Genomic DNA, 23,715 nt, shown 5'->3' on the forward strand with positions numbered 1-23,715 from the left:
CCCCGCCTCCCTCCGTGGGGTAACCATGGCAAACGGTGTCGACGTCACAATGGAAGGAACGCCGTGTATAAGTATTGGAGGGTCTGCGGCGGCGGCTTGTGAGAGCGCGGATGTGCGTTCAGGAGAAGTGACACGTGCTTAAAAAAAAAAATATTTAAAAAAAAAAAAAACTTTAAAAAAAATCACAACAACGACACTGACCTGGACTTCTCTTTGAACGCAGACATCACTATTTTTTTATTGTAAATACATTTTTAACGTGGATTTTTGTTTCTCCAATTTCACTTGAACTGGGAAGAATTCATCCAGAGCAACCATGGGAAGAGGAGTGAGTATAAATGTTCTCGATGTTTCTTTAAAAAACAAAACTAAAAAACTCCCCGCTACTCAAACAGGTGGTCAAATAAATCGGGAGTGTTTATCCGTGTCATATAAAACGAGGGTGGTTTTATTTTTATGGTTAAACGTGCGTGTTTTTAAACGTTAAAGAGAAAACGGGCACGCTAACAGACAGGAACCCCGATTTTCAGGCAGGCAGGAGGAGGATGAAGAGGAGGAGGAGGAGGAGGAGGGGGGGGGAAGAAGTTTTCCGTGGCTCACAGAAAAGATGCTTCTGAGTCCGGTTACATAACGGGATGTTCTCAAAACTGTCAAAGTTTCGCCGTGTGACAGCGTCTAAATGCCCGCGTGTGTGTGCACACAAACCCGGGGCAAAATAGCGATGCGAAGCGCCGCGGTGGTGCGTTCACGGACCGTTTATGTGCTTCATCTTTGGATTGTTCATTTCACATTTAAGTGTATTTTCTTTTTTTTCTTTTTTTTCGTTGAGCAGCTGTGAATGCTGGGTATTACGAGTCTGGCCAGTGGGAGGGAAGATGTGTTCAGAGCACAACCCATTTCTCCTCCCCTGCTGGGGAATTTTTAGAGTTCTGACCAGTTTTGAATTAAAACTTAAATTTAGAAACACAACTTAAATGTGACTGTTATTGCAGTGAATATCATGTAGGAAATGTTGGTTAAAAAAACTCAGATATTTTACTTTTTAACCCAAATCAATGCAGCATTATGATGCATGTCAGTGGAGGAGCAGGCACGCAGGCACCCGCCAAATCACTGCTGTTATTTTCTTTCTCCACACACACACACACACACACACCTAAGATGGACCTAAGGCGTGAAATTGAACCCATGTATGAAATAACCGTGGTCGCCACACCCTCCCATGCAGCGCCATAGAAACAGTCATTAAATATTGAGCCTGCGAGGGATGCAGAGATAGACAGAGGGAGGAAAAAGATGGACTCGGGGATCTGGCGGGAGATGACAAGCAGATTGGCTCATTGAGTCTTGCTTCCGTCCTCCTTTTTTCCTCCTCCTCTTTTCTCCCAGTGTCACTCATTTAAGATTCTAGAAACCCAACTCTCGCTGGATTCTTGGCTCCTGCTGCTTGCTGTGTTTCTTTTTTTCTCTTGCCCTGCCCCCATCCAACCTCCATCCACTCCCCCACTGTGTCTCCTCTCCTTTCCTGCCCCCTTGAGTCCTCTCCTTTTCCTCCCCAGTGCATTCAGTGCTGGCACAGACAAGTATTTGCGACTTCACTTCACTTGAAAACCCCCCCCAGGTCAACCGAAGCCTCTTCTCGCGAAAGACTGGAGAGATGGAGAACAGCGATATACGAGAAGTTGTTATGGAGAAGAATGAGATCACTGCCCTTTTTCGTGCACCTTGTCGTTTTCATCACACATGCAGCACGTTGCAATAAACAGGCAAAGAAAAGCAAGTGAGCAGAGAAGGGAAGGAGAAGAAGGAGGAGGAGGAGGAGGAGGAGGGAATTACTGCTTGAGAGAGGGAGGTGCAGGCGGGGGTATATTAAAGAGGAGCCAGGAGGCACCAGTTGCAGCATTGCCACTGTTAAATCAACTTTGCATGATTTAGTGGACGCAGGAAAAAAAAGAGGGTTATGTGGAGCCGTAAAACGACAATATGTCCCAAGTTTAATTCCCCACTTACTCTAATGAAGGAGCCACTGCAACGTTCTATCTACTCTATCTTCAGACTTAAGCTAATTTTACATAATTGCACGTTCTTTGTCCTCCAATGATGTCATAAGACGGTTAATTGATGCATCACATGTCCCCACTGCCGTGCAAAGCAGGGACCGGGGCGACAGCTGTCAAACTCACAGGAGACCGACCGACTGACGGAGGGAGGGAGGGAGGGAGTCCAACTTAATGTTCCGTAGTCCTCGCAGACTCCGTCTCATCCGTCTTGTTCTTTAAAACTAGGTGAATTGATAAGGTTGGCGGCAGTTTGTTAGCAAATGAGGGGATCTTTGTTGTTTTCCGTTACAGTTTTTCGTTTAAAAAAAGTAAAATTTCTAAAGATTGCGACAAAATACTTGCAGGTGTTTCCACTGGAGGGTGTTTTGCGTATAAAGAAGTAATTCTCGTAAAGTCCGGCCATGCGACGTCCCATTTTTATCGCAAAATCTCGTCCCGCGTTATCCGTTACACGTTTGCGATGCACTTTTATATTGGCACGTCTGAAAAGGTTAAAAGGTTTTAGTGATATTTGAGATGGTTTTTTTCCGAAAATTCAGGTGTTACATTAACAATATTGCGATATTTAGGTTTTGCACATTTCTCGTGACGTGATTTGACCTGAAAATGCACAAAACGTTGTGCATTTTGTCTCCTTGCACATTTTATGTCAAAGTTAGAGGGACAGTTTAGGTTTTTTTTTTAAACATGTTTAATGAGATATTGACACATTATCAGCAATCACTTAACATTAGGATCACCTCGTAAAATCTATGCCTTCTTAAGTCTGTTAACATTATCTCACTGTTAGCCAGCTTTTTCCAGCAGGAAAATGAGGTTTATAAAACGCTCACTCTCCTGCACCAAAGTCCACGGGCAAAACCATCATGTTTTAGCTCAAAGGGACACAGGAGCTGCATTATTTGGTTAGTTTTTGTCACTTGGGGTAAATCTTGAACCAAGAATTTCAAACACCAACGTAAACAAGATAACACGTTTGAATTTACTGAAGGAGGCAGCCGTGGATTAACAACTCTTGTGTGCCAGGATGCAAAATCGCTGATTTCCTCTAAGGAGTTTGGTGTGAGAGACTTCTGTTTCCAGCTGGAAAAGGCTGTCAAACAGCAAAAGTACGGGCTTAGATTTTATTCAGTATTCCTTATGTTAAGTGGCTAAAATTTAAAGTTTTTAGTTCTGTACCATATGAACCAAAGCCAATATTCCTGGACTAACCCCTTTTTAAATGTCAGATTAGCTCCAGATTAGAGTTCAGATGACGTGTTTGCTTCATGTTTTAAAATAAGAGTGCAGTCAATGTCAATGCCGTTCTGTGAGAAGTTGAAGGAGCCGTTTCTTTTCCATTCAGCGGCTTTTCATCGACTTCCCTGAATGGACGTAATGTAGGCCAGTTAATGTAGGTCATCTTAATCTGACGCAGGTAGGAGAAAGGAGAAAGAAACATTTGTCAGGGATAATCTCGCAGTGGCCATAGATTGTTTTTGGAGTGATGGTTGTTTTTTTTTACACCAGCCTCCCCAGTGTAAACAGCTATCGCACATCGGCGCCGCTCCACTTTTTCATGTCCAATAAAAGGGGGGGGGGGGGGGGGCCTCTGTGCAACTTCACCTTCACATCCATTCTTCACAGTCCGTTTCCCTCTTGTTCCCTCTCTCTCTGTTTGTACCTGCTTCTCTTCCCTCTGTCGCTCTCCCTGTGAGGATTTAACATTCCTTCCGCTCTGCAGTCATAGTGTATTAAGCAGGGCTTTCGTCACACGCCACCCCCCCCACGTCTGTGACAGCGTACTCCCTCTCCTCATTCCTCTCCTTATTCTGCACACACTCACTCCATCCCTGACCCCCTCTTTTTTTTTCCATCTGTGAATCCCTGCTGTCCGTTCTCTTTTTTTTTGGTTATTATTATTATCACAATCTCCCTCTCTCTTGCTCTTTTGTCTCTGCGCTCACATGCCAGCGCTCGCTCTTCCCCTCTGTTTTGGCTCAGCAGCTTGAGCCGTGCAATTCTGTTTTTCTGTGGCAGCACCGCTGAGCTTTTCACTGCGAGCCTGTTGGTCGGTAAAAAAAAGAAAGTGGAACACTCGCTTCCTCTGAGTCGAAGTCACAACACGTCACACGCGGCAACCGGCGATGACTCTTCATGAGCGTAGCCTCAGTCTGTGGACAGTGTGTGTGTGTGTGATTGTGACAGCATGGAAAAAACAGGAAAGTTGAAAATATGAGGGAAATATTTGGACACCCCCGTCCCCCGTCCTCGTCCCTCCTGAGGAAATGATGTAACTTGTAGCTATGGTGTCTTGGCTGGAGGTGTGGCTACGTTTGGAAAGTGGAGAAGAAGACAAATAATAAAGGAACCATTGATTTTACTGCTTCATTCATTCATTCATTCATTCCAGTCCAAACTCTTCTTTAGTTTGCAGGCTCACATTTGGAGTTAATCTAAATAATCCCCTTAATAAATAAGGTTGATGGTCAGGTTTTTTTGACAGGGCCTTTTGATTGACAAAGATAAAGGAAAATTCACTCATTCATTCACTTGGGTGAAATCTCCAAACAAAAAAAAGCTCCATAAAACTGTTTTATGGAGCTTTTTTTTGTTCATGTGGGCTGAGGAAGAGATTAATGGATGGTGTGTCGTGGGTCCACCATTGCCCCCGGTAGTTGAGAACTGCCAGCAAAGTTTACAACAAGGGAAGGCATTCATTCATTCATTCATTCATTCATTAGTTTGTTCATCCATTCATCCACTTTAGTGCAACTCGGAGGAAGCTGAAAGTTGCACAGGACGTGAAAAGAGTGTTAAACACGACCTCGTTTTAAATTTACACACTTCCTTTTTAGCAGATAAAAGAGATTGAATGATGATTGGAGGAGGTGAAAGAATAGAGGAGGAGGAGGAGGACATGGGGAGAAAGAGAGGGGTGAAGGGGGGGCTGCATCATGTGACCGGCCATTCACATATCTCATGAGGTGTTGTAATAGTTGCCGATAGCAACCAGGCAAAGTTCCAGGACTGATTGAGTGTGTGTGTGTGTGTGTGTGTGTGTGTGAGTGAGTGTGTGTCACCACTGTTGAATGAGCAGCTTGTGAATCTGGCACTCAACCCTGGCACCAGAGAAAGGCCACACAGAAGAATTCAATTCAACACACACAAAAAGTGTGCTTTTTAAAACGTGTTGGCTTGACCACACACTGTCCTCCAATGTGTGTGTGTGTGTGTTTACTGTCCCTCTCACACCAAGTCTTTCGTCTGCTTTTCCCCTTTACTCCATCCTCCTTCTCTTCACACTCCCTCACTTGAGTTTGCAGCCTCTGAGGTTTCACGTCGCACTCATTCCAAACTGCACGTCACTTCACCTATTAGCGTCAGAAGGGGATTTCCGTCTGTAATCTGCACCAAGAATGCGATGACATTTCATCAGCCGTAGTCTGGCTTACAGTTTGGTTTTAGTCATAAGCTGCATCTTTGTTCGGGTTTCGTTCTGCTGGAACGTTACCACACGTCTCCATAATGAGTTAGGGAATGTGGGGCTGGTCCAGCGCCGCTGGCAGATGAAGTGGTCCACATTTCTGTGGTCTTACCAGTCACGGGAAAGATTCTGAGTCTTTTGTTTTGTGTTGTTCGTGCAGTGGCTCAATGCAAAAGGCCATTGTTGTGTCATCTTTCTGCTCTTTCCTCATCTCCCCTCTCCTTTGTTCTTCCTCACTCACTTTCTCTGCATTAATGAAGTCCCAAGTGTGTTCACCTCTGCTCCACTAGGGGGCAAAACACCCGGTCAGCCTGTTTTAGAGTAAGGTTACTCATGTCGCAGTACATTCAGACCTCGTGATGACATTTACGAGGTTTCTTCTCCAGGGTTACCACAGGTCCTTGAAATCCTTGACACATGTGTTATTGAAAGTGCTTAAATTTGGCGGAGGAAGGAGTTAAGTTGATATTTTAGGTAAATGTCTCCCTTGTTTGTTACTACGCCACCTGCTGTTTCTCTCCGACGGTTGACTCAAGTGCAGAACAAAGAGCGAGTTAAGCAAGAGTGCGCTAATGACGACGCGATGCCTGGGAAATGAAAATTCCAAGATCTCTGTCTCACCGAAGAAAATGACAAAGACTGGCTTGGTCCAAGATCTCAAGGAGTGTCCTGCAAATCAATAAAAGTGGACGCCATCATGGATGAAGCGACTCTTACAAGTCTTAAGCTGTGTCGGCGCATTCAGCCCTTGGTTTTGAAGGAAATTGGTCCTTGAAAGTCCTTGAAAACTTGTTGAATTGTATGCCAACCAAGGCATGGGAATCCTGATATTCGAATAGCACTTTGAGGGCCATTTCGTCTTCCCAACGTTCATGGACTTCATAAATTTATTGGCCTGGATTTCACCATGTTTTGTCACGGCTGTCTTCTTCTTCTGTTTTTTGGTTTCAAGCGAGGGGTGGGAAGTTCAGTTCAAGTAATCCCACATTATCTCGGTGTGTTAGTCCGTCTTTGAGACGATATCTAACTGTCTGAAATCCGAAAATGGTGATTTTCTGAACGCTTCTCAACCCAAACCTGTGACGGATTAACACAAAATGTCAAAGAGGCAGCGGCAGCACTTCAAACAAAAAGTCGACTTGACTTCTCTCTTTGCTCCGCCATCTAAAAAATGGAAATGTCAAGACCAGATGCAGACGAACTGTGTTGCTGCAGTGGGGGTGGAGGTTGGTAGGGGTTAGTTTTTGAATGTTTGAATATGAGTCGTGTGCTGTCAGGGACACTGTGCTCTGAAGTGGCTTAACATTTATTATTCCTCGCTTTTCACCGGCGCTCTTGAGAGACCTGGTGGTTGGATCTTGCAGGATCATGCAGGTCTTAGTGGTTGCTATGCAAACTCTTCAGGTAACCAAGGAGCCAGGTGGCGCAGGGCACTTGTTTTCTTCAGCCGTGTTTGATTGTTGCTTGGCAAAGAATACATATTGAGATTATTTTTACATGCGTTGCAATTGTGATGTGATTCATTATGGGTACGACAATATGTATAAATTTGGATTCTGTCAACATACGACACACATTTTCTCAAACTCAAGGGGCCCAGTGAATTCCTGCAGTGCAGCAGGATTTCATCATCATGCTGTTTTGGATCATTATGAAATAACTGCAGGGGCTTTGTTGGATTTGGATATGGCACCTGGTCCCATTGCCCGTTTGATCATTTTGCGATTATCTCTGCAGCCGTAGAGAGACTTTTGGACATTTTCTGTGTTTTATCCTTCATTAAAATGAATACTAGCCCAAATAGAGTATCACTGCCAATCAAAACAAACAAAAATACATACATTTTTTAATAGTGTTGAGGACAATAGACAATTTACACGCCTGTGAACGTTAATCAAGTGTTATTTGTTTTTAGAATTTCTCAAATTACGACTACATTCTGACTTAAACTGTCATTTAATGCTATATTTATCAAGGAAACTGTATTAGAGCTGAAACAATCACTTGATTAATCAATTACTAAATGGTTTTAAGCTTTTTTTCATGATTAAAAACAAGATTTCTGATTGTTTCAGCTTCTTAAATGTGAATATTTTCTTTGCTCCATATTACAAAGAAATCATTAAGAGCTGAATCATATTGTTTTGTTGACAAACACTGATGGACGTTTTCTGACATTTTGTGGACCAAACCATTACTCTATTAATCGTGAAACTAATCGTTAGTGGCAGCTCTAAACTGTATGTTTCTACAGCTCTGCGATTGTGACTTATTTGCCTGAAGCCAGATGTCCCCTCGGGGCCTACTGGGGGTCCAGAGGCTAAGCTGTGGCTGCAGGGATCCAGAATCTGGCTCAGTGTTTTCCCAGCTTAACCAACCGGGGGGCTCGAGCAACAAAAACATGTGCTAGGATCACACACTCGGCTCTGGTGGCTCCCTGGGAAACTTTTAAGAGTCTAATGCAATAGGAAGACAATATTATTTAGCATATTTCCATGACTAGGACCTTGTACAGGATGTCCCACAAATGGTCTCATTAGTGTAGCTCGTTTTGTGTCCACAATATTGCTGTTTAAAAGGCTTTTCAAAAATGGCTGCGGCTGCATACTGTAATGCAGACAAATGGCTTATTAGTGGAGTCGGTTGGCAGCCAGCCTCCCTGCTTACATGCTAACTCTGCTGAAATATAGATGAACCTTAACAGCTTAACAGGACTGGCTTCTGGTGTTGTGATCTCCTGTTTCCTACCTGAAACACACACGTGCTTAACTTTCCCTCTAATGGCGCGTTTACATTATGCAGTTCTAGCACCTGGTACCTGTTCTTGCAAGGTTCCAAGTGATACTAAAATGTGACTACCACTGATTGGTCGGAGAGTGTCGTCATGCAAAATATGGAAACCAAGAGTCAGAGTCCACTTGGAATCGACTACAGTTTACTTTTCTCTCACAATAATCTCCATAAATTTAGCTTTTCTCTGATTTTCTGGAGCAACCACATTGGTTATCTTGGTGTATCTTGGTGTATCTTGGTGTATCTTGGTGTATCTTGGCGTATCTTGGCGTATCTTGGCGTATCTTGGCGTATCTTGACGTCTCTTGGCGTATCTTGGCGTATCTTGGCGTATCTTGACGTATCTTGGCGTATCGTCACGTTAGCTTGAGGCAACAGGTCTTGCCTGAGTTAAGTTGAAGCTAGAAATATGCATGAATATATGAGACATTTTGAAAATAAAGATGTAATCTGGTCTTAAGTGGCAGATGGACAAGTTTTGTCTTTATTTTTTTGATTATGGCTGCAACTAACAATTATTTTCATAAACGATTAATCTGTCGATTTGTGACTATTTGGTCCGTTAAATGTCGGAAATGATGATGTTCTCAAATGTCTTGTTTTGTCTATAAACCAAAATGATTCAGCTTTAATGATTTCCGACTATGATTTATTTATGTGGAGCAAAGAAACCAGAAAATATTCACAATTAAGCAGCTGAAATATCAGTTGCTTGTATTAATTATTTGGAAAAACAACAACACTCAAACCAAAAAAACTCAATACCTTTGGTTTGTGGAGAAAACCGGACATTTGAAGATGTCATCATTTTGATTTATGACAATTTTTTTTCTCACATTTTATGGAGTAAAGAGAAAATTTAAAGAAGGAAAATAACAGAAATTAAAATAATTGCTGAGTCGGTGAGACATTGTGTGTTACTGAAGATATGATGTCGTTGTTTTTCTTTGCTTCAACCCTCCATTGAATTGTTGCATGTATTGGACTTCGGTACCTTGTCTTCTCTCCTCCTCTCTTTCTTTATCTCTCCTTCTCTCCATCACTCCGTGTCGCACACCCTCTCCTCTGGCTTGCAGCCACATACGAGACACAATCTTGACTCTGGCCTTTGTTGCTCTGTCGGCTACAGTGACTGCTGATAATGAAGCGGGCATGTGTGAGGAGGGGGACGAGACGAGACGACAGGGACACGGGGTGTCAAAGTGCCAAGAGCTGAGATGTGACACAAAACCAGTGTGTGTGTGTGTGTGTCTAATTCTTTTGGGACAAATGTGAAATTTTTCTTGAGGAAATGTGTGTCAGAGTCCACAAAATGTCTCCCCCCAGTGTGATCAACAAGACGTGACTCCACTGTGGAGCTGGAGTCGTTTGTGGTATTTACTTGTGAGGTTATGTTTAGAAAAGCAGTTGGTGGATGAATAAAAGCTCTGTGTGTGTGTGTGTATCTGTGTGTGTGGTGGAGAGTCAGACAGTGGTGACACGCCTCCTTGCACGTAGTCGTGTAAACAAGTGAAATTTGTTTCACCCAGGATGGAAAAATACCTCACGACACTCGATACATGGTCCACGATACCAATAATGATCACGATACGACGATTCTGTGATAATCGATATATTGCGGGAGAATCCTATAGCGATACATCGCGATATCTGTCTAAGTGAAAAGTTAAAAGTGCAGGATTTTCTCTATTTCTTCACAACATAGAGAACAAAGTGCATGAAGTCTATGTATTAAACGTTGATGCGGCATCTTTTAAGGATACACCACATTTCTATAAGGCAGCGAATATTGAGCTGAATCTTGCCTTGGAAATATATCGCAAATGAAATTGCAATTTCAATATCTCTGAGTAGAAATTCCTAAAATCCATGAGCCCTTAGGCCACTTCACCCATAAAAAATATAGGTTTTTTGTTTTTTTTACTAATTTCCAGAGATAAATGTGTTATTTGATCATCAGACAGAGGATCTGAGATAAATTCCCACGACAACAGAGGAAGTTGGGATTGAAAGTTTGACGCCAAAGTCACTTCCTCCAAAGAAAAATAAAAGCCCTTCACTGCTCTTCACTGAGTTTCTGTCAATTATGACAAGTTTTACGAGTCAAAGATCAGAAAAAAAACTAATAAAATACATTTAAAAAAAACTGTGGATTAAGGAAAAACAGCAGCATCATAGGGATTCTGCGTTTATTCTTCACTTCACCAAGTGTAAAGTAAATGGGTGAAAGTGCCTTTTAATTGATTCGTCAAGCAGGATTTTTATTATAATCCCGAGTTACTCTTCGAGAGAACAAACAGATGGAAAGCAGGACTTTTTGAAGTCTGTTTATTCTAAAGGGATCTCCATATTTTTAGCCAGTTCCTCTCCCCAGTCTCGTCTAGGCCACACTTTTCTCAAGTCTTAGACCTGTTGCTCTGTTTTCTGGTAACGTTACAATCCAAAAACAATATGGTTATATTATATATTCAGGAAATACACTTTTATTTTATTATAAGTAATCCCTAAGTAAGAGTTGGGGAATAACAATGAAAAACGTGTGTGGAATTATCAATTTGGATTCAAAAACATCTACATGTGAAGGTATTTAAATGCTTAATAATGTTAATTAAACTATTTTGATAGGGGTTGAATAGGTTGGAGTGTTTTTTTTAAATATAATTAAAGCAAGTTTTCAGATTTTTTAGCTTCTTAAATGTGAATATTTACTGGTTTCTTTGCTCCGTAAAACAAACGAATCATGAGTCATTTTGGTTTGTGGACATTTTTTAAGGTTTTCTGACATTAATCTAGTACTTGACAAAATGCCACCTGACATTTTGAGTCATCACACATCAAAGACTCGCGACTATAAAGTTTCCACGGTCATTTTCACATATTTTTAATATCTGTTCATTTATTTTCGTCTTTTATGTTTTTGCAATCCTAAAAAAATCAATACAACACACCGGCGGAGAATTGCCAAACAATTCCTGGCGTATGAAAAAGACTTTAATGGCTTCAGTGTAACTGATGTTATTGATCTTTTAAAGAAGGATTCATTTTTATCAGGAAATCAGTCTTTAAACCCCGCCCCCTCAGCAGAGTGTATCATGGTCACGTTCCGGTGTCATTGTTGTCGTCTGGTGCAGATTCCACACTTGAAAGCCTGTATGACACCAGGGATTCCACTCGGTGTCTTTCCATCATTCATGCCATACAATAATCTCTCGGTTTTAAATCTATAAAACCTCACATTTATTTGACCTCTCACCAAAAATGGGTCGAAAACGGCGACAGGTGGATAATATTTTCCCTTTTTCTTTTTCTTTTAAGGGACTGTGAGCCTTTATCGTCTCTGTCTTTGGGAAACGAGACTAGAAAGTGTGTGTGTGTGTGACATGTGTGCCAGCGCAAGCCTGTTATTGTGTTGCATCACTGCTGCAAAGGTCTCCGATGGTTTGATAAAGTCACTCAAGGGTCTCGTAACGTGCAAGAGCTCCTCTGTGATGCTCGTGAGCCGCGTGACTGTAGTTGCTATAGCGACAAATGAAGTTTATTTTTGACCCTGTTGTTCTCTCACTGCTTTAAGAAGGACATGTTTTTTCTGACTTGATATTAACACTTTTCCCCCTTTTAATTATCCTTTGTTTCCAGGAAGGACGCGAGCAGTATGAGCTCGCCGCGACGTCGGAGCAGGGCGGCAAGAAGAAAGCAAAGGGGAAGAAGAAAGAGAAGGATATGGATGAGCTGAAGAAGGAAGTGGACATGGTAAGAGTCCTCACCCGACTTCCTTCACTTCACCTCGTTGTCTTAACCGTCGGAAATTCCATCTTCCTCCATTGTTTTATTGTCTAATTCTTCCCCTATTATGTAAAACAAAAAAAATGGCAAAATTCTAAGAATATTTTGTGACGTTCATCTGCTTTGATCCCCACTAAAGTGTCAACACTTGGCAACTTATTCAATATTATATATTTTTCCTTGCCTTTATATGCACTTTTTATAAAAGTTCATCACATAAAAGGATATCTGAAAACATTAAATAATGTGCAGTTCTGTCATTTTCATTGTAATATTTGACCTTTATAACACATATGCCGCTTAATTTGTCAATGAATGACAGTCCATTCTTTCCACTGTGCGGTGTAAATGCTTAAAAACCTTGGCATCACTTCTCCTTTTCCCCCCAAATCAGTCACACCTCGCTCTACTTTCACCATTTTGTCTCCCCCGTCGCTCTTTTTCTTCTCTTTCTGTGTCAACGTTCCACTTCTTACCTGTTCATCTTTTTCCCCCCCAAACTGTGAACGCGTCTCTGTCATTGTTGCAGCTCGGTTGTTTGAAATGAAAGGTCAGGAAGGCGCACAATGCACCTGTAAATGTCACCGGCTTTTGAGTTATTGAACACACACACACACACACACACACACACACTGGACTCATGCCAGTGTCTCTTCTCTCTTCTTCCAGGACGATCACAAGCTGACTCTGGACGAGCTCGCTCGCAAATACGCAACGGACCTCAGCAACGTGAGTGAGACGAGCCACGAAACGTGTCCTGTGTGTGTTTTTGAATGTGTGTCCCCCCCCCCAAACACTGGCGTCACCGTGTTATTGTCCCGTGTTTGTCACGGAGATGAAATATCAGCAGCTTCAAGTCCCATTTATCTCTTCACTTGACATTCTGCTGATGAATGATTAATGAGGCTTTGGAGGAAATTAAACAACAGAAGGACGTCGTTTTAAAGAGGGACGAGATCCTCTCTCGCGCGCGATGAGGGCGGAAGAGTCACGGAGGATGTGATCAGCCACTACAGACTCAGCCTTCCTGCGGTTTATTTAACAAAGGAGGTCGATTTGAGAGGAGGAGGGAGGAGGAGAGAGATTGCAGTGGAAAGATGATGAATAGAGACAAAGGGAGGAGAAACAGAGACGGATGGTTTGCACAGGTTGTCTTGATTGTTAGGCCTTTAGACTTTAATTGATTTCAACGTTTTCCAATTCAACAAAATGTTCATAGTTTTTTCCCCTCGTATAATAATATTCTCACTCCCTGCATGTGATGTTCAGAAAGTCTTTAAAAATTCATACCTGCCCACGATGCCGCCGCTGGACTGTGTGAATAATGTAGGAGCTCGCAGGTGTTTCCACACGCACAGGAAATACTGACCTCTCTGTGTTTACACTCACTCTTTTTACTTTTCAAATTGGAAATGTTAGTTAAATGAGTAAAAGTTAAACACCAGGAAATATGCGGAAAGTCGATATGTAGAAATTAGGGCTGCACGTTTCTGGAAACAAAATGTGAATCGCGATTTTTGTTGTTTTGAATTGAGATCGCGATTCTCTGGCACGCACTTATGAGCAAAAGATTAGAAACATTCAACTAGGCATTCAAGTAAAGTGCAGAACAGAGTGATTTCTTTAGGCCCTGAGCATTAATATTGTTGTTATTGTTATTATTATAATCGTAGTGGCTTAAGTGACATAGGGCGTGTTTCCACTAGCTCGACTCGTGGCGTCATAACGACGGGAAGAGGCGCAAGAATCAAGCCGAACAATGCCGAACTGTAGATCGCTTAAAAAGACAAAACAATCCTGAAAACGTGCGTTAATCTCCAACATTTAGCAAAGGAAATGTCTAAAAGCTCATCAATTAACAGAGGAGTCTGGTGTATTTAGCGATCGCGAGCGGCGAGCCGAATACAAACCTTTTTCCGGCACAAGCTCGGGCGCCTCCACTGAATCACGTGACGTAAAGGCTCTTCTTATGTTGAGAGAGAAGACAGCGACAAGGCTGCGCTTAGATTGTGATTATTTTGTGCAGCCTTAGTAGAAATGACCAGAAAAATACCAAATATGGTGAATAACAACTGCTGAGAAAAGCAGCTCCACTCGACACCTGCACAATCCTCTGCTGTCTTGAAGACGAGCGCACAACCCCCCACACGTTTAATCACACACTCCAACTTAGCCTCTCTCTCTCATGCAAATGTGCTCCTGGTCATGCAGGAAAGATCAAGGAGAATAGTTAATCAGTACCTCTAAACTGGGGTCCTTAAGCTCTGCATGCATGTGTGTGTGCAGCAACTTGTGAATAATTTATCAGCTGCAGAAGCTGCCCCTCTCGACCCATTTCACATCATTCTATTGCCTCTTTTTACCTTGTTTTCGTTCCCTTAACCTGCTCATGACGGGAGCATGTCTGTTTTTTTTTTTTTTTTCTGTTGATGCAGTGTTGCTAGGCAACTAGGCACACCTACAAATACCCTCTGGACTTAAAATGTTTGTCAGTGAGTTTTTAGTCTACGTCTGAGAACCGGTGGTAACTGAATCTGTGTCTTCATACCAGGGTTTGACAAACATGAAAGCTGCAGAGGTTCTGGCTCGCGACGGGCCCAACGCCCTCACTCCTCCCCCCACCACCCCGGAGTGGGTCAAGTTCTGCAAACAGGTAATTTAAACTTTGAACGTCTGTTTTAACAGTGAAATAAAAAGTGGCCCTCGGTGTCAAACGTCAAGCTCTTCTGCTTTCGTCCAGATGTTTGGTGGCTTCTCCATGCTTCTGTGGACCGGCGCCATCCTCTGTTTCTTGGCCTACGGCATCCAGGCCGCCATGGAGGACGAGCCTGCGAATGACAACGTAAGACGGGGGTTTTCTCACAGTAATGAAACGTCAGATCAGGGATGTTGTTTTGATGCTGACGTCTGTGCCTTGCGTCAACAGTTGTACCTGGGTGTCGTGCTCTCTGCCGTCGTCATCATCACTGGCTGCTTCTCCTACTATCAAGAGGCCAAGAGCTCCAAGATCATGGATTCCTTCAAGAACCTGGTCCCACAGGTAAAGTCGGCGACTCTGCCACAGAAAAACGAGCACGTTTGAATCGCGTCTAAATCTCAGGATCTGCAGTGGAGGCAAAGCAGTCTGACTCTGTGTCCCTTTGTGTGTCTCTCTGCCTCTGTCACTTCTCGTCTCGTAGCAAGCTCTGGTTGTCCGTGACGGCGAGAAGAAAAGCCTCAACGCAGAGGAAGTGGTGGTTGGAGACTTAGTGGAGGTGAAGGGTGGTGACAGGATCCCTGCGGATCTGAGAATCATCTCCGCCCACGGCTGCAAGGTGGCTGCTGCTGCTCGTGTCTTTTTGACATGTGCCATCAGACCTTTTTTAATAATGTCTTTGTGGCCCATTTTTGGTCCTGTCTTGTCTTTCCTCAGGTGGACAACTCCTCCCTGACTGGTGAATCAGAGCCACAGACTCGTACTCCCGACTTCTCCAACGAGAACCCGCTGGAGACCAGGAACATCGCTTTCTTCTCCACTAACTGCGTTGAAGGTACGAGCCCAGTTTGTCACTTTCATGCGTCGGAATCTGTAGGCGAGGCAGCGGTGAGTTTAAAGATGGTTTGTTTCTGGCTACAGGAACTGCTCGTGGCGTCGTGATCAGCACCGGAGACCGCACCGTCATGGGCCGCATCGCCACGCTGGCTTCTGGGCTGGAAGTGGGACGCACTCCGATCTCCATTGAGATCGAGCACTTCATCCACATCATCACTGGCGTGGCTGTCTTCCTCGGCGTGTCCTTCTTCGTGCTCTCCCTCATCCTGGGATACAGTTGGCTGGAGGCCGTCATCTTCCTCATCGGTATCATTGTCGCCAACGTGCCAGAAGGTCTCCTGGCTACTGTCACGGTGAGTTTCTGCCCAGTCATGCGTCCAAAAGATGACTCAGCGCCCAGCTGACCAAAGCAATCCCTCCTCTAGGTGTGTCTGACCCTGACCGCTAAGCGTATGGCCAAGAAGAACTGCCTGGTGAAGAACCTGGAAGCCGTGGAGACGCTGGGCTCCACCTCCACCATCTGCTCCGACAAAACCGGCACCCTGACCCAGAACAGGATGACCGTGGCCCACATGTGGTTTGACAACCAGATCCACGAGGCCGACACCACGGAGAACCAGAGCGGCGCCTCCTTTGACAGAAGCTCGGCCACGTGGGCCGGCTTGGCCAGAGTCGCCGGACTCTGCAACCGTGCTGTGTTTTTGGCCGAGCAGAGCAGCGTCCCCATCCTGAAGGTTTGTCGAGATAATGTCTTTGTTTGTTAAATTTGTTTAGCACTTAGAATAACAGACCTGTTTTCCATATTATATGACTCCCTGGAGTACACACACACACACACACACACACACACAATTATTCCTAACCCGCCCCCAAAAACACACACCAGACAACAAACCTACTGTGTCTCTTGGCACCCACACTTTACACAGTTTCCACACTGTGCTAATAACCTGTAAAGGTGTGTGTGTGTACATGCCTGTGCTTGTACGTAAATATATGTGTATATATATATATATATGTGTATATGTGTGTGTGTGTGTGTACATATATGTACATATTTTTTTGTGTGTGTGTGTGTGTGTGTGTGTTAATTACCTATAAATGTCCTGTGTGGCATCATGGCTCTAATTACCAGTCTTTCTCCCTCACTGCTCATTATCTTCTCCCGCTGTCACTGATACAGGAGTGAGGGGAGGGTAAACACGCGGGTGTTTCTTTCAGTTTATGTCGAGCCATTGAGTTAAGAATGATTGAATATACTAAACGTATATAAGTAAACCTGAGCGTTTCTGTCCTCTCGTCTCCAGAGAGACGTGGCCGGCGACGCCTCCGAGTCGGCTCTGCTGAAGTGCATCGAGCTGTGCTGTGGTTCGGTCCAGGAAATGAGAAACAAGACCCCCAAAATCTCCGAGATCCCGTTCAATTCCACCAACAAGTACCAGGTATATGCCGCTTATTGAAATACTCCATGCCGGTCTGTGAGGTGTCTCCTCTCTTGACGCTCACCCTGATTTTGTGTCTCCCAGCTGTCCATCCACAATAACTCCGGGTCTGAAGGAGAGACCAAACACCTGCTGGTGATGAAAGGTGCCCCTGAGAGGATTCTGGACCGCTGCTCCACCATCATGATGCAGGGCAAAGAGCAGCCTCTGGACGACGAGATGAAAGACGCTTTTCAGAACGCTTACTTGGAACTGGGAGGACTGGGAGAGCGAGTGCTGGGTAAAGACGCCGGGGCAGAGAGCTGGATGAGTAGTTGAGATGGAGAGGAACTTTAAAGAGGTGAAGAACGTACATGTTTTTGTCTGTGTTCCATCAAGGTTTCTGCCATTACAACCTGCCCGACGAGCAGTTCCCCGAGGGTTTCGCCTTTGACATGGAAGAAGTGAACTTCCCCACTGAGAACCTGTGCTTCATTGGCCTCATGTCCATGATCGACCCTCCTCGCGCCGCTGTGCCTGACGCTGTCGGGAAGTGCAGGAGCGCTGGAATCAAGGTGTGGCCTTAAAATCTAGACCGACATGAAAAAATCGAGATCTTAACATGACTATGCACATAGAATGGCTCCGCCCACATAAACCTGAAACCAGGTTTCCATTACCCTTAATTACCAACATTTTGAAAAAACCTCTCAAATATCGCTAAAACTGGCGGGTTGGTTTTTCAGACGCGTAGATAAGAAAGTTTATCGCAAAAGTGGCGTAGGGGGGATCACATGACCAGTTCACGTCAGACGAGAAAAACAATCACATAGAGCGACAGCAGTAGCGGCAGTTGCAAACACTGTTCCGAAAACCATGCAAGCGCCAAATGTGGCCATCTCGGAAACACCTGCAACTAGCAATTGTACTTTTGTCGCTTTGAAAAACTGTCATGGAATCACAACTACATTCACGTACTTTGACTGTGTCCTCTTAGGTCATCATGGTGACAGGTGATCATCCAATCACAGCGAAGGCCATCGCTAAAGGCGTGGGCATCATCTCAGAAGGCAACGAGACTGTCGAGGACATCGCCGCTCGTCTGAACATCCCAATCAACGAAGTCAACCCGAGGTACTGACTCTGTCAAACTATTCCTACTACCTTCTGGGTGATTGAGTTTATATGTGACCTGTGTGTTCTCTCTCCAGAGATGCAAAGGCCTGCGTGGTCCACGGCGGAGACCTGAAGGATCTGTCCCCCGAGCAGCTGGACGACATCCTCAAGTATCACACGGAGATCGTCTTTGCCAGGACGTCCCCACAGCAGAAGCTGATCATCGTGGAGGGCTGCCAGCGACAGGTGCGCGCCAAACGCAGACGGAAAACACGGAGAATAATACACTTTCAGTGCAGAGTCATCATCTCCTCCGTCTTCCTTCTCTCTGCAGGGCGCCATCGTGGCCGTGACGGGTGACGGTGTGAACGACTCTCCCGCTCTGAAGAAGGCCGACATCGGTGTCGCCATGGGGATCGCTGGATCAGACGTCTCCAAACAGGCGGCTGACATGATCCTGCTGGACGACAACTTCGCCTCCATCGTCACCGGCGTCGAGGAAGGTAAGCAAATACACCAGACTGTTTTCATTCATTTGTGGAAAAAAAACATAAAAATCATCAACATGCGTCTCTTCTCATCAGGTCGTCTGATCTTCGACAACCTGAAGAAGTCCATCGCCTACACGCTGACCAGTAACATCCCAGAGATCACGCCCTTCCTCTTCTTCATCATCGCCAACATCCCTCTGCCGCTGGGTACCGTCACCATCCTCTGTATCGACCTGGGAACGGACATGGTGAGGATTATACACTTGTATAATGTGTTTTGGTGGTTAAATATACATGTGAAGGGAAGAGAGGACCTAGTGGAATTTAGGGTTTTTTTTTCTTCCTCAAAGATCGCATTTTTGAGGTACGAACTCTTGGTGAAAATGGACGAAAATTGGCGCACAAATCAGAACAAGGGAAATGGCGCACAAATTCGAAGTTGCACCAAATTCCACGAAACTTGGTGGAAACGTGCCACGGCCCAAGAAGAACAAAAAAGTCTATAGGGTCCATGGCCTCAACTCAACAGGAAGTCGGCCATTTTGAATTTGGTGTCCATTTTTGGGAAACAATTTTTTTGAACAAACTCGTCTGAGCACTTGAAACGTAAGCAACATGCAAAAAAAGCGTCAGTTTGTAACGGACACATCAAAGTTTTGTAGTTTCAAAAGGGCGTGGCCATGTCAACCATCGGAATTTTGAAACACCCGCCACAAAACAGGAAGTGGCCCGTAACTTTGCCGTGACCGATCGGCTCGAAACGTCATACACGACACAATAGACCCGCCGTGAACATAAACTTGACCCAAAAGGAAGTTGGCCATTTTGAATTTTAGCCGCCAGTCCTCCTCGAAACATGCCACCTTGTCGTATGTTGACCGATCGGCTCGAAACTTCACATGTGAGACGAGAGTGGTTCAGTAATTCACTGATTCCTGTTGTGCTGCGTCTCCCAGGTTCCCGCCATCTCCTTGGCCTATGAAGCAGCCGAGAGCGACATCATGAAGCGACAGCCCCGAAACCCCAAAACAGACAAACTGGTGAACGAGAGGCTCATCAGCATCGCCTACGGACAGATTGGTAAAAACCTCTTTTGATTTCTGACCGCAGCGTCGCAGCTCGTTTCCTGGAAAGGCAGCTTGGCATTTTCAATGTGGTCCAAGATAAGCACGAGGCTGACACGCTCCAGAAATAGTCTGGTCCTGATAGAGAACAGAGTCATGCCTCTGGTTTTTTGCTTCGACGAGGTCTGCGACCCTGCCGAACTCACACAAATTCAGTATTTGTTTAGCTAGATTTGCAATTCTCCATATTAAATTGATGGAAACCTCATTTCCACTTTGGGGTGGGTTAGGGTTAGAGTTAACCCAACCCAGGTGTTAAAAATAGCCATAATTGGTTTATTAATCTCATTCCCAGTCATTCTCTGTCCTGTGCCTCTCCTGCAGGTATGATCCAGGCTCTGGCAGGATTCTTCACCTACTTTGTGATTCTGGCTGAAAACGGCTTCCTGCCGTCCACGCTGCTGGGCATCAGAGTGAACTGGGATAATAAATACGTCAACGATCTGGAGGACAGCTACGGGCAGCAGTGGGTCAGTAACTGTGAAAGTTGAGGTCGTAATCTGGCCGGCGACACTTGGTAGAAAGTGTTATTAGTGAGTGTGAAACATGTGTTTGTTTTTTTCTTTTTGTCAGACATACGAGCAGAGGAAGATCGTGGAGTTCACCTGTCACACGGCGTTCTTCGTCAGCATCGTCATCGTGCAGTGGGCCGATCTGATCATCTGCAAGACCAGGAGGAACTCCGTCTTCCAACAGGGCATGAAGTGAGAAACAGAAACGAGATATTTTATGTTATGTAGTCTGAAATCCTGGCCAAAAAAAGCAGATCAAATCATTAAAATCAAGCTATTTTCAGCCCATGTCAGTTCATCAGAGTCTGAAATGATCCCCATGTGTGTTCCAGGAACAAGATCCTGATCTTCGGACTGTTTGAGGAGACAGCTCTGGCCGCCTTCCTCTCCTACTGCCCCGGCATGGACGTCGCTCTCAGAATGTACCCACTCAAGTGAGTCAAACACCTCACAATCAACCAGAGAGCTCTAGAAAGCATGAGGTCACTCCGGGTCTCATGGACTTGCTTTCTTGTGTTTTCCAGGCCCAACTGGTGGTTCTGCGCCTTCCCTTACTCCCTGCTCATCTTCATCTATGATGAAATCCGTAAGCTGATCCTCAGACGCAGCCCAGGAGGTGAGCACAGAACCCATGCTTTTATTATCTTATGCTGCTTCTCCCTTCCCTCTGCACTCTTGTTTTTCTCTGCTCATTTGTTCACTTTCCTGTGGAACTGACACTTGTTTCTCATTTAAATTCAATTAAATCACTTTTTTCAGAATAAAACACACTAAAGTTGACTTTTCACAGATTTTTATGAATCATGTGTTCAAACCCCAAGTAGCAAAGAAATGTCAATGGCGAGTTAATTCTACCACTTATTTAGCTCCACCCGCCCCTGCGCTTCCACTGTATACACACAAACGCTCCCTCGGTCAGGTCTGATGGTTTTGCAACAAAATCACCAAAGGTTTAAATCTACAGATTTAGTGAAAGTTGAATTACGGAAGAGGATCAGGGTCACACAGGAAAAAAATATTTGAGTTCTGACTTAAATCTCAGAATTTCTGACTTAAAACTCAAAATTTCTGACATTAAACTCAAAATGTCTGACTTAAAACTCAAAATGTCTGACTTAAAACTCACAATTTCGACTTAAAACTCAGAATTTTTTAATTAAAACTCAGAATTTCTGATTTAACTAAGAATTTTTGACTCAAAACTCAGAATTTCCGACTTAAAACTCACAATTTCTGACTTAAAACTCAGAATTTCTGACTTGAAACTCAGAATTTCTGACTTGAAACTCAGAATTTCTGACTTAAAACTTAAAAAGAGTTGCTTCTAACCCGCGTGTGTGTGTGTGTGTGTTTGTTTTTCCTCCCTGTGTGTCCAGGTTGGGTGGAACGCGAGACCTACTATTAAAGACCCCGCCAGCCCGTCGTCAGTCCACTCCTCACCTTCGCATCTTCTCCTCGTCCACTCCCGTCTTTGCATGAATATTGTCTTGCTGCTCGGAAAATTAAAATTTTAACCTCTTGTGGAACGAAAAAAGAAAAAAAAACGTAAGAAATTCGGAACTTGTTTTATATTAGGGAATGCTTGATACTACTCGTAGACAAATACTGAGATGGAATGTGCTGATGATGATGATGTTGACAATGATGATAATGCTAATAATGACATGAACACTGAACAATGACATGACTATGCGTGCCTTGTTTCTGAAACAGGACCAATTTTATACATGTTTTTAACAGTTATGAACACTCAATAAAAATGCGCTCGAGTCAGGTCCCACAGACGCGTCCCTGTGTGTGTGTGTGTGTCCACTTTACTGAAGCTTTGAAAATGAAAGGATTTCTTATTCTACTTGTATGAAGATGTTTGTGGTTCGTCTCCAATCTGAAGCTGAGACGAGCTGAGGTTAATCTGGAGCTGTTGTCGTCTCTGCTTCATGTTAACTACACACACACTGATAAACGACACGATGATGCAGCTGAGGGTTGTGGTCGGAAGATAACCCCCCCCCCCCCGTTTCCTTTGAGACAGTGGAAATGAGATTAAAAAGGCAGTCACTATCCATCCTTATTCCAAATTAAATTCACCGTAATATCTTCAAGATACTGTTGTCAGTCCTCAATTAAAATAACAAACCAACATCTGTTTAGATTCACTATTTTATCTTTTAATGGACAAAAGGACGGTCGTTCTTTGCTAAAAATACTGCACTGATAAATGTCCATGTCTGTCTTCTAACCTTATTGTCTTAACTTAATATTGGCTTCTTCAGAGTCTTATCAGGCTGCAGTTTTCAGCTGTTCGCACTGATTTCTGCATAGAATACAGATTATTATTTAGTATTTCTGACACTTCTGAGACGACCTGGCCCATAAAATAAAAGCAGAAACATACTGTACGCTCAGAAGCAGCTTGAATATCAGCAATTAACACGTGACGACTGATTCCTAACCTCACTTGAACTGCACAGAGGCGGCGGCAGCAGCAGCAGCAGCCTTTTCTCACTTATTTACATCCACTGTGCACAAGTGGGTGTCGTTAGTTTACACAGAGTAGGTGGGATCTTCATCCAGGATCCTTTTATGCTTAAAGCTGGGAGCTTCAGTGCAGATTCTCTATGTGTGTGTTATCTGTCCTCCCACACACACATACACACACACACGCACGCACATACACACACGTACATCTCTTCTTCATAGGACCAGGAAGTAAGAAAACTGATTCAAATTTGAATTAAAAGCTTCAGAAAGGCTTAATGACATTAGGCGACAGTCTCAAAGTTAAATGAACATGAATGAAACATCATTCTCAATAGTGTTTTTGGAAACAAAATTTTAAAAAAAGAAAAAGCCTGAATTCTGAGATTATAGTCTGAATTCTTGGGGGAAAGAATGTCTGACTTTAATCTCAGAATTCTCACCTAAATTTTAAACTTCTGACTTAAAATTCAGACTTTAATCTCAGTATTTCTGAACTAAATCTCAAATCCTGATTTAAATTTTCATCATTCTAATTTAGAATTCAGACTGTAATGTTAGCATTTTTTTTTATCTAATCTCAAATTCTGAGTTCTGAATTAAAAACTCTAATCTCAGTATTTCTGAATTTAATCTCAGAATTCTCATTGAAATATTAGACTTCTGAATTAAAATTCAGACTTTAATCTCAGTATTTCTGAATTTAATCTCAGAATTCTCATTGAAATATTTGACTTCTGAATTAAAATTCAGACTTTAATCTCAGTATTTCTGAATTGACTCACACATTCTGACCTCAATCTCTGAATTCTCTCTTTTTATTTTGTTTAAGAAATATCGGTGGCTTTCATCTTCATCTGAACAGCCAAACCAAAACCTAATCCAAAACCTCTTAATGCCTAACCCTTACCTTAACCTAACCACAATTACAATCTGACC

The 23,715-nt window shown here is 43.6% G+C and overlaps 1 protein-coding gene across 1 annotated transcript; it reads left to right on the top strand.

Moving 5' to 3' along the window:
• The first annotated feature begins 128 nt into the window (after positions 1–128).
• On the top strand, positions 129–22,080 carry atp1a1a.1 (ATPase Na+/K+ transporting subunit alpha 1a, tandem duplicate 1). The gene is made up of 23 exons (XM_058613371.1): positions 129–328; positions 11,956–12,069; positions 12,772–12,831; positions 14,654–14,755; positions 14,843–14,944; positions 15,029–15,142; positions 15,282–15,416; positions 15,515–15,632; positions 15,719–15,987; positions 16,060–16,368; positions 16,942–17,076; positions 17,161–17,356; positions 17,455–17,630; positions 18,053–18,189; positions 18,267–18,417; positions 18,506–18,674; positions 18,756–18,910; positions 19,619–19,742; positions 20,111–20,256; positions 20,360–20,490; positions 20,631–20,732; positions 20,823–20,914; positions 21,675–22,080. Exons 1-23 carry the CDS (start codon positions 317–319, stop codon positions 21,701–21,703), a joined length of 3,078 nt encoding a protein of 1,025 aa, XP_058469354.1. The 5' UTR covers positions 129–316; the 3' UTR covers positions 21,704–22,080.
• Positions 22,081–23,715: the final 1,635 nt, after the last annotated feature.

The sequence above is a fragment of the Solea solea genome, chromosome 2 (genome assembly GCF_958295425.1).
Source record: "Solea solea chromosome 2, fSolSol10.1, whole genome shotgun sequence".
In the NCBI taxonomy this organism is placed as follows: Eukaryota; Metazoa; Chordata; class Actinopteri; order Pleuronectiformes; family Soleidae; genus Solea; species Solea solea.

What these genes read in the sequence shown, in the direction of transcription:
- atp1a1a.1 (XM_058613371.1), top strand. An exon ending in GTCTTCCAACAGGGCATGAA is followed by an intron (nt 20,491 to 20,630) that starts GTGAGAAACAGA and finishes TGTGTGTTCCAG; the next exon opens with GAACAAGATCCTGATCTTCG. An exon ending in CCTCAGACGCAGCCCAGGAG is followed by an intron (nt 20,915 to 21,674) that starts GTGAGCACAGAA and finishes CTGTGTGTCCAG; the next exon opens with GTTGGGTGGAACGCGAGACC.